The sequence below is a fragment of the Psammomys obesus genome, unplaced genomic scaffold (assembly GCF_907164565.1).
Source record: "Psammomys obesus unplaced genomic scaffold, mPsaObe1.curated_primary_1811, whole genome shotgun sequence".
In the NCBI taxonomy this organism is placed as follows: domain Eukaryota; kingdom Metazoa; phylum Chordata; class Mammalia; order Rodentia; family Muridae; genus Psammomys; species Psammomys obesus.
In genome coordinates this window covers 10,330-23,437 of record NW_026585689.1, presented here as the reverse complement: position 1 = coordinate 23,437, position 13,108 = coordinate 10,330, and the positions used below count along the sequence as shown (strand labels likewise).

General features: G+C 38.1%; 1 protein-coding gene across 1 annotated transcript in view; it reads right to left on the bottom strand.

The window, feature by feature from the left end:
- The window catches only part of Slc9c1 (solute carrier family 9 member C1), a 61,355-nt gene extending 49,138 nt beyond the window's left edge, over nt 1-12,217 (bottom strand). Inside the window, exons 1-5 of the mRNA XM_055593939.1 lie at nt 12,064-12,217; nt 10,267-10,367; nt 8,451-8,579; nt 7,387-7,552; nt 3,587-3,712 (exon numbers count right to left, since the gene is read on the bottom strand). Coding sequence (XP_055449914.1) covers nt 3,587-3,712; nt 7,387-7,552; nt 8,451-8,579; nt 10,267-10,367; nt 12,064-12,217 — 676 coding nt within the window. The remainder of the gene's footprint in view (nt 1-3,586; nt 3,713-7,386; nt 7,553-8,450; nt 8,580-10,266; nt 10,368-12,063) is intronic.
- Nucleotides 12,218-13,108: the final 891 nt, after the last annotated feature.

Genomic DNA, 13,108 nt, shown 5'->3' with positions numbered 1-13,108 from the left:
CACCATCATCACCACCACTATCATCATCACCACCACCATCATCATCACCACCACCACCATTACCACCTCCATCATCATGCCCACCACCACCATCACTACCACATCATCATCACGTATGTGCATGCCAGCATGCTGTAGCATGCATATGAAGGTCAGAGGACAACTTTGAGTAGTCAATTCTTTCCTTCCACCTTTATGCGACTTTTAAGGATCAAATTCAGGTCACTAGGCTTGTGTGTCAAATTCCTTTTCTCACTGAACAGCTTCACCATCTCTGGTCTGCTAAAATTGGAAATATGTACTTCCAAGATATGGAGAAAACTTTAATGTCCATCAGTAGGGGGATGGATGAAGAACATTTAATGTATATGTACATGGGAATAATATGTGGTTTTTAAAAAAACACAAAAAATGCTGTCATCCACACTAGTATGGTTTCACTTAAAAGCTATTATGCTTAGAGAAACAAGCCAGGCACAGAAAGACAAATATCAAAATACCACAATGATCACATATATATGTTATATGATTACATATGTTACATTTCATACACATACACATTCAGAATCTAATAAAATTGAACTCATAAAAGTAGAAAGATGGATGATGGCTGCAGTGGGCTGGGGTTGGTGTAAGAGGAGAGAGTGGTGTATGTTTAGTTCAGATGGGAGTAAGTTTGGGGATCGATTATGTACAATTGAACTACAGTTTTCCTTGTAAAAGTTAATTACATCTTTATAACACTCAAGTTAAATAAGGTTAAAAACTCTGGGTGTGTATCAAAATAATTAAAAAGAGTAAATTTTAAATGTCTCACCACAAAACACCACAAGCAAGCAAGGCAATAATATGCTAACCTACTTGGTTCAATCATCTTCATCACCTCAAGTCACACACACAGATCAGACATCAGTTTTGCCCATTACACACACACAAGTATGACAGGTTAGGTAAAAAATGTATTACTTGAAATTTGCTCATTATATCTGTTATATTCATGGTATTTTCTTATTTCTAAACTGAAAGAATGTCTATTTAAATACTAACATGTAGGGCCAGTGAGATGACCCAGTAGATAAAGATGCTTGTGACCATGCCTCATTTTCTGAGTTTAACACCTAGAACCCTCATGGTGGAAAAGAAAGGACTACTACAAATTGTCTACTGATCGTATGTGCAATGGCACGCACACACAAGCACACACACTGATATACATACAAGTGTGAATGCAGTGACACATGCACATTAATGTAAACACTAAAGGTCACATTTGGTCAGCTGGATAGCTTCTTTGGTCAGATGGTACAATCTTGGAGATAAGAGGAATTATTGTCAAGAAAGAAATATCATAAAGGAAAAAAAGGAAGTCTTAGCCTCTTGGAGCAATTATTCTAGATCTAATGGAATGTGGCTTGGAAAAAGAAAATGATGCTTCTGAGTCAGTTATGATTTAGATCTCGAATGTCCCATGTGGGCACATGTTTTGAACGGTGTTTGGTTAGTTTGTGGCACTGTTTTGGGTGCTGTAGTGCCTTTTGGAGGTGGGGTCTGGCTGGCTGAGGTAAGCCACTAGAGGTAATGCCTGGCTCCTGTCCTGGTCTCTGTCCTCTTCTTCATTGCTGGTAGCAAGCTCCTGTCACTGGGTATCGCATCACTTCCCCATGTTTTCCCATTAAGATGGACTGCAACCTTCTGCAACCACAAGCTGAAATCAGTATCTCCTCACAAACATTGTTTCTGAAAGGCATTTGGTAGGGCAATACCAAAGTGTAACACAGGCTCTCTGCCCAGTCAGTTCCTTATATTTGTTCGCCTGTCAAACTGACTGACTAATTCTTTATTGGACTGTCTATTTGTTTTCTTTTCCTGAAAGCAGTTCTTCGTTATATATTTCTACACACAATTCTTTGTGCTTCTCTGATTTCTTAAGTTCTAAAGACAGTTTTTCTACTATTTTATTGTTTAGTGTTGTTGATGATTTATTTTATTTTATTTTTGCTTGCCATTTCTTCATTTGTACTAAGACAGTGTCATATAGGTCAAGCTGGCACTGAATTCAATATGGAGCTAAGGCTTCTGATAACTGATCCCCCTGCCTCCATCCCCCATGAGCTGGCTAAATGTGGGCAGTGGATCCTGAGATGGCTCTCTGGTGTGGCCAATGAGGGAAAATGTGTTCTTTTATGAACCCTTGTCCATTGGTGGGTAGGGTATCATCAATATGGTTGAAGCGATTTGGATTCCATCCCACCTGGACTCATTCCCACAGCTAAATGGAAAGCATGAATCTTAGATACGTTAGTAGAAAGAGGAATATCCCTGAGGATAGTGACAGTATGGCAGAGGAACTCTGTGAATGGTCCTGTAACCACGTGAGGTCTAAACATGCAAATGAGTCCAGCAACACCTGCTACCAGAAAAGAAGGTGACAATGGGGGTTGGAGAGATGGCTTGGAGGTTAAGAGCACTGACAACTCTCCCAGCACCCACATGGCAGCTCATAACTGTCTGTAACTCCTGCTCCAGGGGGCCTGATACCCTCACACAGACATATGTACATAAAATAAAAATTAAATTTTAAAGAAGGAGAAGATGGTTTGTGAAACATGAAGGAATGAAACTTCTCAAGGTACAAATGTTCCACTCACTGGATTCTGATGCTCTCTGTAGCGTTATCCTAGTGTAGGAATGGTCTCCAATAGGCTAAGATAAGCTACAAACACTGAATAATGTACAAATGCCAATACAATAAAAGGCAGCTACCTTTTAGTATTGTCATGAGAGTATTTTTAGTCATGGAAATCCTTAGAGTGCTGTGGAGCTCCTTCTCCCACTACCCACTCATTTAGAAACTGAACATTGAGAACAATATTCCAGAAGAAGATGCAAAAATTTTGTTCAGAACTGAGCACTATGGTGCTAGGGATTGTTGAAAACATTAGATTTCTTTTCTTGGTTGATAAGTTCACAGGTGTATAATTACAATCATCCATTTATAATGCCTCTCTGTCATTTATTTATGTGCATATGATTTAAAGGAAGAAAGACATGCATGATTCAGAGTGATGTGAGAAAGCTATATTGTAGAGCTAGTGAGCACACTGAAGTCACTGCTTCCAAGCTCTGCTCCTCAGCTCTGTAGATGAATGAATAGCTCCCTTTCTCTTCTTCAGTGAAACTCTCAGGAGATGGTGTCAAGGCTGAGGGAGAAGGAGCAGCCTCATATTTTTATGACTGGATTAACGACTGGCTTATCTTCTAAGCTGGTCTTTTTTTTTTTTTTTTTCTGGGTTGGAGGTGCACAGTAGAAAACAAAATAATAGCAGCAATAACCACAGACTCCCATCACATCATTGTTCGGAGCATGCCTGCTCAAGGCTCCTCTTACAAACAGCCCCATGGGACATCTCACCTCAGTCTACCGCTCAGTCACGATAAGGGTGAAAAGAAAAAATGCTACATAAAGGTCAACTCCCTTCCAGTACTAGATACTTTCTATAAGCATAATTTACAATAAGATACAACATTCACGACTCTTTTAAGAAAACAATTCAGCTTTTAAGAAGTTAAAAAAAAATATCCTTACCTAGAGTATGGTTCTCCTGCTTTGACTTGAAGCTGACGTGCACAACACCACTGTATATAATTAAGGATATAACTGAGGTCAGCAGACTCTCTCCATTAATTAAATTTGTGAGGCTTCTAGAAAGACCTACAAATGTCAAAGAAGAGAAAACGGCACCCATATTACAGAATTAAATTATATTAGCTTACAAGAGGACATCCTTTGCTATGGATTTGTGTCAACTAAACTGTCACCATGTAGGGAAAAAAACAAACAAGTAATTTACCAACTCCAAGTCTCTACCATCATAATCAAATAACAAATTACAGTTCATTATGTTCATGTCAGTAATATATTAATTGATAACTTGTTCTTTCTTTCAAAACATTAGTCACATCATGAAATTTATTAATGTAAAGAATTTAATTACTTGGCTACATAGGCGAACTTCTTACAAATCAGATGTATTTAACATGAGATAAAAAGTGATGATTGAAGGATAAAGTAAATTCACAGGCCAAGGTCTTATATAAAACAGAATAAAAATAAAACAACAAGATATCTATCTATCTACATATTTAAAAACTGGCTGACTTTTCCATGTATTATTTTTAATGGCTTTAGCATAAAGTTTCATGGACAAAGAACATTTTAAAATGGCCTACTTCCATCCTAATTTTCTTCTATGTATCATGATATTTTAAGCCTAAGTATCTGCTAGTTAATTATACATTCCCTTTCCCATTAAATATGCCAGTACTGGCGAGGTTCTAAGTGTGAGCCTCTTTAGTGACTTGGGAGCCATAGGTCAGTGCTATTATATAGTAACATTCCTTATAGGAAATGTCTTGTTCTATAACTACAGTCACAATCTACCCATGGTCAGTCTGCTGATAGAAGAGAGGCCTGGGTACTGTGTTCTTCTCATAATGCCACTGTGTTAATGCTCCAGTTCCTCGTTCTTCTAACAGCCATGACTATTACTCTTAACATTACACCAATTGATCCAGTCTAGGTGGTTACCAGATCGAGGGACTTTGGCCTCCTTTCTCCTGTAACCATCATGGCAGTATCCTCTTGCTATGCTACTGCAGGAAGTGGGAGATATATGGAGGAAAGGTGAATCACATGGTTTCCAGATGTTTATTGTCTGCCGATTGTAGATGAATGGGTAAACTAGGCAAGACCATCAAGCTTGATTTTTGTTCTCAGAACTGCCACACCCATGACAAATAATAAACAGTTGTTGCTTTCAGGTACCATATTGGGGTGTTCATTAGTCATCAAAAACTACTATTGTATAATTACTCCAGTTCATAAAATACAACTAGCTCAACAAATAGTGCCTGTTTAAAAATGAATAGCCAATTTGGACTCAAGGAAAGAAAAAAAAAAAAAAAGAAACCTCAAGACAATGAAAATGTATTCATACCCTCTACAGACATACACTTTTCTCCTTAGGCAGATTATATTTTTATCAATAATGTACAACTGTATATGACTTATACAAGTACATAAACAAAAGAACACATTTATACAGTTTTAAAATATTTGGAAGATAGAGACACAGTGGACTCAGTATATTGCTTGTGTGCATGAGGACCTGAGCTGGATCTCCTGAACCCATGTGAAAAATCTGGCCATATGCACCTGTCACCCCAGTTCTTGGGGGGGGGACAGCTAGTTCCCTGGCTCCCTGACCAAACTGGCAAGCCAAACTGGTGAGTTTCCAGTTAGTGAAAGACCCTCTTTCAAGTGATCTGAAAGATTATCAGAATGATTATTTTTTGAGGTTCTTCTCAGGCCCCCAGGGGCACATGCCCACTTGTGCCTCAGCTGAACACACTCAAGTACTCAAATGCACAGAATCTTGTTTTTCAAGACCAAGCAAAAATGATACTATGAGAAAACCCCTTTTACAAATATTTTTCAAAGACTCAAATTTAGAAGTAGCAGCAAGACGGCTAATATTTATGAGATTAGCCTTCCATGATACACTGCTTAGATTATTGTAATTTTTTAAAAAACAAGGAAAAATTTAGTGGACTATTACAGTTTGAGATTCAGAGATGAAAGCATGGGTGACATTGGATTCTTGGTGTGTTGGTAAAATGTTATTTTTTTAATGTATACACCTTACCCTTGTTTATTTAAATACTGGTTTCTCCCCCATCCCATCCCCAACTCTCTGGTTTCAATCGGATATTGCATTGTTATACTCATTCTAAGCATCCTGTCTCAACTCTTGTGTAAACAGGAGCAAAATAAAGCAACTAAACACAATGTTGAGCAGGGAGGAGCCAGAGGACAGAAAAGAGGGGAGGAGCCAGAAGGCAGGAGAGGAGTGGGAAGAGAAGGAGAGGAAGGGGCAAGAGGAGAATGAGGAGAGGGAGCTGCAGGAGAGATCTTGGAGGATCTAGCACATGAACCAGACCTAAGATTTCACAAAAAGCAAGTATAATGTGGGAAATCTAAATGTTAGGAAACTGAGGGCATGGAGGTTTAGGAAAGAGTAAATATTGTTCAGCATTGTGTTCTAGGTTAACTAAAAACCCAGGCTCTGTGTGGTGATTTGGTTATACAGCTGCTGAGGATTAAAAGCAGCATTACCAGAAGATAAATCAACAGTAAATATTAATCGTCTATTACAACATCGGTGTCTTAAAAATGTATGTCTTTTGAGTAGAGAAGTGCTAGATTGGTGAAACTCACAAAAGGTAGGGACCTGGAGAAACAGTATAGAGAAAATGAGAGACCACAGATTCTGCCTTGCTTTAATTTAGAGATAGGATTTTCTTATGTTGCTTCAGGATGGCCTTGAACTAATGATCCTCATGCGTTGGGGTTCTATGTGCTAGGATTCCAGTTTTGTATCACTCAGTTAAGATCAATCTTCTCTAAAAGTCTCTCTTGAGGTAGAGCACTATGGCAGAATGCTTGCCAATCATGTTGGAAAACCCATATTCCATTCTCAGTTATCACAAAACAAATGTGTAAAATAAAAGAAATACATTCTCCCTTTACTATCTAAATCTCTTTGTCTTAAAGGCTCGAGTTTCCTTTATTCGCATATTTACACTCTATTACATGTCTATTTGTACTTGTTAAGAACAGCCCTGTTTCATTTATCTGGCCACAAAGTAGAAATAAAATTGACAAGAATATGTGTGTGCTGTCATTGTGCGTATGTGTGTGTACATAGCCATAGTTAATCCATATGAATATTCTATCTAAAATAAAAACTCTAGTGCCCATTATTAACAAATGAATACAGGGGGAAACGGGGTTATTTTTCCTGTACAAGATTCTGGATCATTTTGCTTTTCTGAATAATTTACCTTATTATTTTTTGTCTAAATATAGATTTGTTCATCCTAAAATAGTATATATCACAACAATTCTGAGTGGTAATTTTATTGGCTTTCTATTCTTCTGGCTTTTAAGTAATATTGTTGGTGACTACAAAGAACATTTTAAGTGGCATTATCCAATTGACTGTCTTCAAAGGACAATGAATAATGAGCAAAAGAAAACTGACTACAGTATGTATGCGTAATGTCAGTGCAAGGTAGGTATGACCCTACTCCATGATGGGAAACTGCTCTCTTGAGATGCAAGATGAGCATTTGACTAGACTTTCCTTCTCCCCTAAGCATCGCTTGCAGAATATATGCCGGTCTTCCATACCCTCCAGTCTCTTCCCACACCACTGCATGTAGTGAAAATCCATCTCTAGCAAAGGATCGTAACATGAAGATGAGTTATCTATAAAATATGTCCTCGGTATAGGAAAGGAAAAGAGATGAGAAAGGGGTACCTACCCAGGTCTCTTATGGAGGCTGAAGTCAGCATAGGATCTGAACTTACAAGAACAGCTGAAAAGAGCAACCAGGGGACAGTCTTCAGAGATAATTTATTCACAGATTGCAGATACCAAAGAATTAAGGTGTAATTAATCACAAATCCAGGAATTGTAATTAAGAGTATCTGCAAAGACATTTGATGGTAGAAAGATGAGATTGCTTTTGCATTCTGTTTTGAAAAAGCAGACGACCCGACAGGGAACTGACTAGCAGTGTGGCCACCAGGCCCACTTTGCTAGAGCAATGCCCCCACCCCCAATTCCCACCTAAACAGAGATACAGAAAGTGGTTGAGCAAAGCTCTTCTGGGTCAACCTACACCACGTTCTGTTCTCTGCCGCTACTGCTATCCCATTCTCCATGCCTCCTGGTCATTTGGTTGAGCTTCATGTGCCTGGTTTTGAGTTAAAAATGCTTCTGATGGGGTTTGCTCAAGAGCCTTCTACTTATAAAACTATTTTAATAGCTTTGGAAGATGTGTGTGCACAGCTGTGTGTGTGTGTGTGTGTTCAGGTATGTTTTCTCTCAGTGTCTTTCCTCAATAGAGCCCTCACGTCTTGGTCCCTAGGAGCCACTGCAATTTGGTCTACAGTTGCTTTCTCAGCCCTTTTGCTGTTCCCGGCAGTTGTAGCTGTAGATGATAGGGACTTAAAACTGGATGTTTTTAATCAAATTCTTCCTTCATAGAGACAATACACTTCATAGTCACATTCTTAAAAATTTCCAGAGCTAAAATGATAATTGGTATAAAGTTCTGCCATTAAAATAGTCAAAAATTGTTTATTTTTTCCCCATGGCTTTACCCCGAGCTTTCAATATAATAGAACACTGTTAATATACGTTTTCTTTTTTCTTCTAGATACAAAGCTGAAGTTACCACTCTGGTACCCTATGTCCCTCCTCTTCCCGTTCTTTATTTTCTATTTGGGGAAAAATTTATAATCTAAAAATAACTAACATTGTTCATGAATGGAGAGTAATGTGAAAACAGAACTGTGTGTGTACATAGTGTGTGTACATTACCTGCCACAATAACTTTTGAAGCATGTATATATCCATGTCAAATGCAACGTTAAAGATAATCACCGGCGTAAATATTCCAAAAAACATGTCTGGATCCATCCACTGTATGGCGTCTGCATATACCTGGATCTAGTAATATAAAATTGATTATTCTCATATTTTCACCCTTTGTTAGCACAGAACACATTCCAGAGGCCTTCTCAAGCAGCAGAGAAAGAAGGTTTTAGATAGAAAAAAATTTTTTTTGAGGGATGAAGTCTTACTCTGATGGGTATTCCGATCTTTCCATCTGATAGACAGATGCAAACATCTAACAGAAGAGAGTTGATACACAACCCTGAGGCCTTTCAAAGGGCGGATAGAGGAAACAGATTGAGACAGGAAGTAAAGAACACATAGTGGATTTACAGGTACAAAGAGAGGGAAAGCATTTCTAGTAAGTGGGTTTTCACACATAAGAATCCTCAAATGAATAAATGATCCCATGAAGCCCCAGGACCTACAAGTAGCCATTTTTAATCAGTATCTGTGAAAGAAAGAGAAGCCTCGCTGGAGCCAACATGAGAACTTTCTTGTGAGTGCTGAAATAACTGGTTGTGTCTCTCCTGATGTCGATTGACATCAGCGGGTTGTATTAGGAGCATCATTCAGTTAATCTTCCTTCTGATGGGGCCTACTACACACACAGATGTCACCTGGCTTCCATGACACACTTGCCTGTGCTATCAGAGTTTTGAAAACAGGTGCAAGAGAAAGTTCATTCTCCCCTTTTATCATTGTGAAAGCCTTTTATCTCTGGCCCAGGTCTGTACTTTTTCTCCTATGGCAGGCTGGCTTATTAGCTTGCAGAGTACTATTTTAGATAGGCCACCGTTATCCACAAAAGACATTTTTCTTTGGAGGTTTTAGAAGTACTTAAAGTTGTACTTAGTCAAAATCGTGATTAGGTAGGTGAACAATTCAGTTTGTGTTCTTGCACAGACAGTCTATTTTAACAATACTGGCTATATCTGAAAAAGTCCATCATTTTCACACCACTTCTCACATCCATGTGACTGACTGACTAAGTGGTCATTGGCTAAATTTAGCTTTTGGGCTAAATGTGACTCATTTATGTTTTAAAGATGTTTGCTTTCAAACCACCATGACAGAATTCAGTAGCAGGAACAGAGATCACAGAGCTTGCACAATGTAAACAATTTACATTAAGGCCTCTGACAAAAGGAAAAGCTTTTCCACGAGTTTCTGACTCAGAGGAATGATTGGTGTGCCAGGAATAAAGTCTACATTACTTTTAGTAAGTATTCTCTCCTGTCTCCAAGATCCAAGCTGTTCCTAATGTTGTCACTTTTTTGTCTAAAACTAGTTTGTTTTCATCATTTTCCGTTCAAGGAATAGGCTCAGTTTATCTTTCTCGCTATGTCTTGTCCTTTACACACTTAGAGACTAGCATGTTTATAGAAAATTTATAAAACATTTTAAACTATTTTAACAATAGGCAACACTATTGGGCCTATCAGAATTATCTTACTACCAGAATCCTTTGCTAGCAACTGCAAGTTTCCCCAAACAAGTTCTTGTCTAAGCTTTTGAATTCTACTCTATCCTCAATAGCTGTAAACATACTCCCTTCCAGCTACAGATGTGTTTTCAGACTGTGGGCCTTGATCCTTCAGTGTTGTTACTTTTCTACATCACAAGCATTCATATGCTTGTTTGAGTTGAAGGAGTTGCATCTTTTTTTAAATTTTCTTTAGCTTTCTTTGCATTTATGCAATTCTTAAATAAAATATTGATATTCATTTATTATACATACCTGGGTAGATGCAAAGCTCAGAATTTCAAAACAGCATCCAATTAAAAATAGTATCACAGGAAGAGGAATTGGGAAATCTTTCAGATGCATGTTCAAAAATGCTGCAAAAAGTATACATGTTACTCATAGGCAATATCTCATTTAAGGACTTGTACTATATATGTTATATGACTTCTAAATTCCAACAAAGTAGAATGGTATCTACTACTAATTTATTGTTTGTGTGTGATCAAGACCCTCTCTGATGGTTAAAGATACAAAAACCATTGTGATCGTTAATTTATCAGCTTTCTGCTTAATGACACTTATGATGGATTACATTTCTTTAGATAAGTATTGATAGAAACCATTGATTCTTGGTTTATTAAAACATTTGCAATAGCTTTTTTTGGAAAGTAACTTTTTTATTTTTTTAAGGAATTTTTAAATTTTTTTTATTAATTACACTTTATTTACTTTGTATCCCCCCTGTAGTTCCCTCCCTCTTCCTCTCCCAATCCCTCCCTTCTTCCTCCTTCTCCACACATGCCCCTCCCCAAGTCCATTGGTAGGGGAGGTCTTCTTTTCCTTCCTTCTGATCCTAGTCTGTTAGGTCTCATCAGGAGTGGCTGCATTGTCTTCTTCTGTGGCATGGTAAGGCTGCTCCCCCATCAGGGGGAGGTGATCAAAGAGCAGGCCAATCAGTTCATGTCAGAGGCAGTCCCTGTTCCCATTACTATGGAACCCACTAGAAGACTGAACTGTCATGGGTACATCTATGCAGGGGTTCTGGGTTATCTCCATGAATGCTACTTGGTTAGACTATCAGTCTCAGGGAAGACCCATCTGCCCAGATTTTTTGGATCTGTTGCTCTCCTTGTGGTGTTCCTGTCCCCTCTGGATCTTGCTAACTCCCATTTCCTTCATAAGATTCCCTGAAATCTCCTCAAAGTTTGGCCATAAGTCTCAGCATCTGCTTTGATAGTCTGCAGGGAAGAGCCTTTCAGAGGCCCTCTGTGGCATGCTCCTAACTTGTTCCCTATTTTCTCATTCTTCTAATGTCCATCCTCTTTGCCTTTCAGGATGGGGATTGAGCATTTTAGTCAGAGTCCTCCCTCTTGATTAGTTTCTTTAGGTGTACAGATTTTAGTATGCTTATCCTATATTACGCAATAGCTTTTATAGCCATTATAAATCATGGTTTCATATGCAGTTTTTCAGGAAAAGTGTAATTAATGCTCAACAAACCTCCTGGCTTTGGAACCAGGAAAAACTAGCTGTAATTTGCCCAACAGAAAAACTTTGCTGGCTGCTTGCCATTTTTGTGAAAGGGCAGCACCTGAAAGTATGATAAGTAAAATGGGAACATTTTTCCTGATTCTTTTAATATACTCTCTACAAGGGAAGTGAAAAAAAAAAAACAAAACACATATCCAGTTTGGTCTTGTTTTTTGTTTTTTTGTTTTTTTTTTTCCTTTTATAAACGGGAAGAGTAGGTATATCATTTCGGTAGAACTTCTGAAACCCTCTATTTAGACCTTTGATTCTATTTTCTTTACTTATAATAGTTCCTGAGAGCTAAGTTTTACCCATTAGTAACTGTACTGTAATGTTTTAACCTGACAGAGATGAAGGACAGTGATGACACAGGAGAAATCTATTCTCAGGGGCAGGGTATTGTTTGTTTTCAGTTGAAAATATTATAGTAAATATCAAATTAAAATTCTAATTTTCTATTACTGTTACTTTCCTTAATTCTATATGATAGCACCTAGAATACCTATCCATAGACTATGAAGAGAGGGTGTCTTAGCTTACCTCCAATAGTACAAATCAAAGACAGTATCAGGATGATTTCAGGGAGGTCCCGAGGAGTGCTCAGAAACACACTTTTGAGAAGATCCAGCCATGCATTACTTAGTTTGACACTTTGAGTTGTAGTCAAATTCTCAGCACTTTCTTCTATCCCCATGTTTAATTACAGTCCTTCTGCCTCTCACTCTATGTCTTTCTGCAAAACTCAGAGGGGACCAAATGGAGTAGGGATTTTCGTTTTGGTGGTCTCCTAATGATTTGCTAAAAGACAAGAAAATCACATATTTCTGCTTTAATTATCTCAAGTCCTCACTCATGGTCTGCAAACATTAGGGATGCCTCTACTTCTTGTGATAGTTCCATATGAAATGTAAAATGCAGAATCCTGGGATATCATAAATACTCATCAATGCTGTGTGTCCTTTCACAGTCCTGAGTGGTACCCAGTCATCGCTCTCCCTAAGCTTGGGCAACTACCTAAAATGATGCTTCACAGAGCCATTCCCCCACCATTGAGACCAAAGGCTGGAGAGATTAGTCATCTCTCGGAATGGAACACTGAGAGATTTGTTCTCAGCTCATCAAACAGTCTGAATTGATAAAGGACCATTTAGACTTTCATGTTCATTTTCACCAGACAGCATGATAGTAACAAGGACTTTCTTTAATCTCAAACGTAGCACCAACAAGCTGGCCATGTGTCTGATAAGAGTTTAAGGCAATGAACAATAGCCCCATTCAGAGACTTATCTCTTCTCAATGTATGACAGTTTTAACTTCCTTCAAGGAATCATAGCTTGTGGGGCAGGACAAGGACACCTCATACCCAGGCTGACCTCAAAGATATAATATATATATGTTATATGGAATTATATATATACAATGTTTACAGTATATAGACAATATATATTACAATATATATTGTTACAATATATATATATGCAATGATTACAGTAATTGGATCACAAGAACACAAACTCCATGATCAAGCTGCTTGGATACAGAGGTCTGGCCAGCTTCTCTTCATAGTTTGAAAGCCTGTTTTCTC